The sequence below is a fragment of the Grus americana genome, chromosome 17 (genome assembly GCF_028858705.1).
Source record: "Grus americana isolate bGruAme1 chromosome 17, bGruAme1.mat, whole genome shotgun sequence".
Classification (NCBI taxonomy): Eukaryota; Metazoa; Chordata; class Aves; order Gruiformes; family Gruidae; genus Grus; species Grus americana.
Window position 1 is genome coordinate 12,003,052 of NC_072868.1, and position 6,242 is coordinate 12,009,293.

The 6,242-nt window shown below is 40.0% G+C and overlaps 1 protein-coding gene across 1 annotated transcript; it reads left to right on the plus strand.

Moving 5' to 3' along the window:
• The first annotated feature begins 58 nt into the window (after positions 1-58).
• RPS21 (ribosomal protein S21) lies at positions 59-4,290 on the plus strand. The gene is made up of 6 exons (XM_054845959.1): positions 59-174; positions 433-526; positions 1,462-1,525; positions 3,298-3,369; positions 4,011-4,066; positions 4,228-4,290. Exons 2-6 carry the CDS (start codon positions 477-479, stop codon positions 4,235-4,237), a joined length of 252 nt encoding a protein of 83 aa, XP_054701934.1. The 5' UTR covers positions 59-174; positions 433-476; the 3' UTR covers positions 4,238-4,290.
• Positions 4,291-6,242: the final 1,952 nt, after the last annotated feature.

Below are 6,242 nucleotides of genomic sequence, written 5' to 3' on the forward strand. Positions count from 1 at the left end.
GGCCTCAGCGGGGGAGGGAGGGCGGGAGGGCGGACCGGCGCTCCCATCGCGACCGTTTAACGACCGCGCCCCCGCGGTAGTGACGTCCTGCCGCCACGCCGGAAGCACTCCCCTCCCTCTGGCGCGTTTCCGCTTCCGCTGCCGCGCTTTCTTTTCCGCCGCGGCGCACGCGAGGTAGGAGCGCGGTCGCGGTGCTGCTCGGGAGGGAGCTCTGGGCTGGCCCGGCCGGCGGCGTGGGGGCACCGGGCGGGGGCCGGCGGGGCCCAGGAGGCCGGGGGGCGGCTCTTTCCGCCGTTTCCGGGCTGCCATGAGGCCGGGGGAGGCGGCGGCCCGCTCCCCGCGGGGCCGGTTGGCTGTGGGGACCGGGGGTAGCTCTCTGCGCCGGCCAGGCCTTGTGGGGATGGCCCATGAGCCCTGCCTTGCTCCTTCTAGGTATTACCGCTCAGTGCCCCTGCCTCAGCGGCAACCCGAGCGAGATGCAGAACGACGCCGGGGAGTTTGTGGACCTCTACGTCCCTCGGAAATGGTGAGCGGGTCCCTTCAGCGGCGAGGGCGCCGGCGGGCATGGCGGGACTGCAGCGCCTGTCCCCGGGGAGCTGGGCAGATCCAGGCTATGCAAAAGCAGGGGGTTTGTAGGAGCGAATGTCTGTGGGAGGAAAAAAAAATAATCAGTTTGTCCCTGTTACTGTATTTTTAAATATTTTATGTGAAATCTGAAGCAAAGGCTAACGTTGAAGAGAATACTGTGCATCTCCCATTGCGTGACTGTCAGCCTTACAGTGACAGCTCATGTGTGGTTCATTTCAGAAGTAAATGCATTACTATAGAAGTTATATTATGCTAGCATTTCAGGGCTGCAAGCTGTCATAGTGAACCCCTTAAGGGATTGTTTGTTGCCTTGATAGCACATCTTAAGTACAATTTTGAGATTATGGTAAATAGACAGTGAGAAGCTTTTTGTAAATGTGTTTGTTAAAAAAAAATCTCTAAAAATGAACAATTTGTATGCATTTTATTAGGTTTAAGTCAAATGTTTTTCACAACCTGTGATTTCTGTGAGTTTGCAACCTGTGTGTCTGTTGACAGCTGTAATGGCTCATGATGAAAAAGGCATAGAAACTGCATTCTCACAAATTATCTTGATTGCTGTATTTTTTTGCACTTTAGAAAAGAAAAACTTGATATTCTGTTTGTTTTGAAGGCCTGTGCTGCTCTGTGCGCTCTATAGGGGTGAGCTGGCCAAGGGGTGGTTGGCAACTTAGCATGGTGTTACCAAGTGAAAGTCTGCTTTAAATGTACTTAAAAGTGCATTTTAATTTTCTGAGCGCTGAAAGCTTAAACTGTTACTGTCTAAACTTACTGTGCAGCCTTAATTTGCATGTAGATTTGGCTTTAATAGTTTTTTTTCCATTGTCACTGTCTGTTTCCTTTTGTTTAAATATATCTTATTTTATTCCTTAGCTCTGCTAGCAACCGAATAATTGGTGCTAAGGATCATGCTTCTATTCAGATAAATATTTCTGAGGTAAGTTTTGTAACAGAACTATGGGATGAGAGCGCTACACCTTTAAACTTTGGATAGAAGTTAAGAAATATAACAGCTTGTGATAATTCACTAGAAATCACATAAGTGTAGAGCTAGAGTGCTTTCAAGCGTATTTTACTATGTCGCCCCTGGTTATTCTTCAACCTATGGGAAAATATTCAGTAGAGGGAATTTTATAAAGCTCTGTACAGCCTGTTCCAGTACTGAACTGTTTGACTAAATACAACTTTCCAACTTTCTAATGTTTAGACATTTAGAGTTATAAATTAGGGAATTCCTTGTCCTGAAGGAAACAAGGAGATGAAATACTTGCTTCTGGGAGATTCTTATCCCTTCTACCTTCACTAGTCTGTAAGAATGTACCGTTCTTTGGTCTGTCCTTGTGCACCCTGTTTTTTAATTTTTTATTCTTCTTGATCTTCTTTGTGCTTTTTCTAGTTTGTCCAAACTTTAAGAAAGATATGGTTTCCAAAACAGAACTCTATTTCTGTTCTGCTTTGCTTAACTGAAATGCCATCTTCCGTGTTTTGCCTGAATCATTTCTGTGAATACTTGACACTGCTGCCCTTGATAGGTGACAAATGAGGTTGCTCGTGTGTTTTGTGTGCAGCATTATCATTTCATTAACTTAGTGCTTGGGGCGTTATATGCTTAGACTTTTTCCCAAGGCATGCTGGTTATTTGTATTGACTTCATATTGTACATTTAGTTTTCTTTCTGTAACATAAGGAATTTGTTCTTGTCTAAGTTGAATTTCATCTTCTCGAGGTAGCATTATTGCGAATCCCTCCAAGCTTAACATATATGCTGAGAAAACTGTAGTAGACCTTGATTCCTGCAGGGCTCCAGTTAATTTAAACTCCTTTTAGCACGCTTTTTTCCCCATTTGTTTATTGGTATTCACCTTGCAAGAATTCCATGGACACAATGTTCCTATAGCTTATGAGCTATGTAGCTTGACTTATTTCTTCTGGAATGGGAGAGCACAGGACTACATTCCCTTATTTTTAAACTGAACCTCTCGTGTTATCTGTCTGACTTAAGAAACCGTTTTTAAAAAGGCTCTGTTTGTGATTTGCTGTAAATGTTAAGGCAAATACTTTTCTTGCTCACTGTGTTTTAGTCCTTCAGTGATCCCTATTTCTTATTTTCAAAGGATCAGAGATTAGCAGAACTCGAAAACAAACCCACGTGGTATTACAGGGTTCAACCGTACTGTTTAATTTCATGATTTATATTGTTGAATCTTTTTTCCTGTTAAATTTCTCAGCAACTGGAGGAAGTGAGACAATTTGTGTCCCTCAACTTGGGCATTTTTCTACCTGTGTAACAAGACTGTTCCCTTCCTCTTTTCACTTCAATTATCCTTAATACTGACCTTTATGAAATGAAACATGAAAAAAATAACAAAGGCAGTAAAATCCACAAGCAAACTTTACGTTGAACTTGTCCACTTCTTTAGAACTCTATCATCATCTTCTTTTAGCTACCATTTTCTAGGGTGTCCTTGTTATGCTGTCTGATGCATTAATTTTTATAGCTGCACAATGTAATAAACTATACATTTGCTGTGAAAAGACACTCTATAGTTGTCTTTCTGACTTCAGTGTTTGCCTTGGATTTTTGTAGTTTGCAGAAAAATACTTGCAGAATTTAACAAGTCATTTTTACCTTTGGGTGCTTGGCAAGTGTGATGTAAGAGTATAAAATTTTAGAAGAGTCTGTATGGACTAACTTCCTTGTAATTACAGGTTGACAAGGTAACAGGCAGAGTAAATGGCCAGTTCAAAACATATGCCATTTGTGGAGCAATTCGTAGAATGGTAAGAATTTTCTTGAGCCGCAGTATGATTGTGCTTCTTTTTATATTGATTAGTCATTTTTTTAGATTTGTATTTGTCCCTGAAAACACAATATGCCTTCAGCTTGTTCCCCTAAAGGAAGAGCTTTTGTGGGGATAGTGAAGACATGAACAAATTCACTTGCAAGAATCAATTTCTTCCCCCCCCCCCTCAGTCTTTGGTTTGTAGAATTACCTGTGCTTTGAGGGGTTTTTTTAGATTACTGAAGGATGCAAATGGATTTCTTTCCTTTAAGAATGTATCAACCTATTAATATCTGGCTTTCATCTATTGTTTATGATTATGCAAGATGATACTACCATAACTTAAATTTGTTAAACATGACATGAAGCTTCTTAAGAATTCTTCAGAAGTCTGCTAACACAGAAATATATCTCGTTTATGCAAGTGTATATTTTATCAAGTTAAAACTATTCCTAATCCTAAAGGATGACATAATTTAACAGCTTGTTTTGAAAAAGCTAATCTGTGCATATAAAATGTAGTGATCTGTGGAAAGTATTGTGCGTTTCACTACCAACATTAAATGCTGCAGCTGCCTCTTTTTAATGTGTATCAGCAATTATTTGGTCACTTCAGAATCATCTTTTATTTTTTTAAAGGGTGAATCAGATGACTCCATTCTGCGTCTGGCAAAAAATGATGGAATTGTTTCCAAGTACGTCTGTTTATCTTATCCTCTAACTCTTGCAGGGGTAACTTCCATACCCAAATCCAACTTTTAGGATGAAAATGTATACACTGTATTTATAGGATGATTACGTAGTTGGTCAAAAATATTTACTACTGTGTAACAATATTTGTTTCATTTTCTTCTAGGAACTTCTAAGTGGAGAACCTCCGGTATGGAACATCTGATGTAAAATAAACAGTTCAAACCTATATTGTGCTGTGTCTTTTGTTCAAGTCATCAACATTGGTGGATTTATTACAGCTAGTTTTAAAAGACTTAAAAATGTGTGTCTTCAAAAGATATACAGATTCTGATTACGAATTCTTAAACCAAATCTGCTTGTGAAGCAGTGCCAGAGTGAAAATCAAGAATTTCCACTTCACTCTTTGGTTCATTACCATCTTTCTTTTCCAGATTTAATAAGTTTTGCAATTGTAGCTCAACTCCTTTTTTGATCTGTAATGGAACTTTTTGCAATGCAGGAATCTAATTCAGCTTGCTGCTTTTTCACTGGGAAAAACTACAGGAATTGTTTTGGTTATGATGTCAAAGTTTAGTGTTTTTTCTGCTGGTAGAGGCTCACAATATTTGTTCTGTCAACGAATACTGACAGATTCTTTAAGCAAATTATTAAAACTTATAAACTGGAATTCACGGAAAACTGTCTTACCAGAAATACTTCTTTGCATGCTAGCAGATTGATTGCTGTGTGAGAGAGACTCCTAAAGTTTTACTTTTTTACCTTGATGATGAAAAGCAGGAAAATAAGGAGAAAAAACTCTGAATATTTGGCAATACTTTAATGAATTACTTGGTAGCCCTTTAATGGCTAGATAGACTTTCTACCTGCTAATGTGTTCTATTTTTTAGCTGTCTTGCTAGCAGAACCAGGGGAGGACGTAAGTGGTTTGAATGATCCTATATCTGCTGACGTTGCCTCTTATCTGTCAGTTCCCTCTGTCTGGCTAATTTCCATCCCTTTGCCCTTCTGACCTATCACACAAGTTTTCACAATGTAGTTTGAAAGAGTTGCTTCAAGATTTTACCTGTTGAATGTCAGGTATTTAGTTTTAATATGAGCTGGTTGGTTTTTTTCTTCTGTTCTCCATATATATTTTCCTATACTGTCCGCAGAAATTGAGAAACAATTGCAGTAAGTGCTAAGCTAGAAGCCACTTGGCACCAAGATACGGGTATGAGAAAGGGAAGGGTGTTCAGGGAAATACTTTTGTGTCTTGAAGTGTCTAAAAATCCTTGACACCTCTATTGGGAAAAGAGATTTCTGATTTCCTTTGGCTATAATTCCACAAGGACTTAAAAAGCATGATGTCCTCTCCAGTGGTGTAATGTCTCAGATTTTTGTTTTGCAGGAGGGATACAAGAAAAGGCTACACCTTCATTTCAGGTGCTGCTTTTCCTAGATTTTGTTTGCACACAGCAGGTTTATTTGTCAGTTGATGCTTATCACTTAAATAGAATCTCATAAATGGTTTTGGTAGTTTTAAGATACGCCAGCATGCTGTGACTAGTATTGAAAACTGTTGTCAGCCGCATTTTACCAACTTAGTTTCTACAACTATACAGGCTGTCCTTCAGACCGTGCGTTCTCAACAATTGCTGGGAGAGGTTCATCCAGATTACACCATGTTCACTCCTGTGTGATCATCTCTAGGACAATGTTTGCCATTGTCCTTACTCAAATGTCTGCATAGGCCCTCTCTCAATGTTTTCTCAAGTGGTAGAAACTGTTTTGGTGATGCTTTCCTGTTTATGCTGTAAGCTGTCTCCATGTAGAGCTGGTTTCCATGTGGCTTATTTCTGACTTGTTTGCTGTGGATGCATGTGGTGTGGGAAACTTAAGCGTCGGAAATTCTTTCCTGAGAGCTATCGCTTCTGAACTAAGGAGGAGGATGGCTGAACTACTCAAGTGTAGTATCTCTCTTCTTATCTGTGTTTTTTCTTCTCAGACGTGTCAAAATGCAGCGTATTTCTTTGGAAAATCCTGTCTTGACACGATGGCTAACTTGATTCTAAGCAGAGCAGGTCAGCCCACGTTAATGTGTTGTTGCAGTATGGTGTGGTTTTTTAGTTTGAATCAGGTGTTGGTTTTTTTTAATCATAAAGTGAATTAGGATTTTAAGTGTGGATATAATGAAGTACA

Bases quoted from the DNA above. Each gene is read 5' to 3' on its own strand.
- RPS21 (XM_054845959.1), top strand. From the start codon at position 477: ATGCAGAACGACGCCGGGGAGTTTGTGGACCTCTACGTCCCTCGGAAA. The intron at 527-1,461 runs GTGAGCGGGTCC...TTTATTCCTTAG, and splicing joins CTCTACGTCCCTCGGAAATG to CTCTGCTAGCAACCGAATAA. The intron at 3,370-4,010 runs GTAAGAATTTTC...ATTTTTTTAAAG, and splicing joins GTGGAGCAATTCGTAGAATG to GGTGAATCAGATGACTCCAT.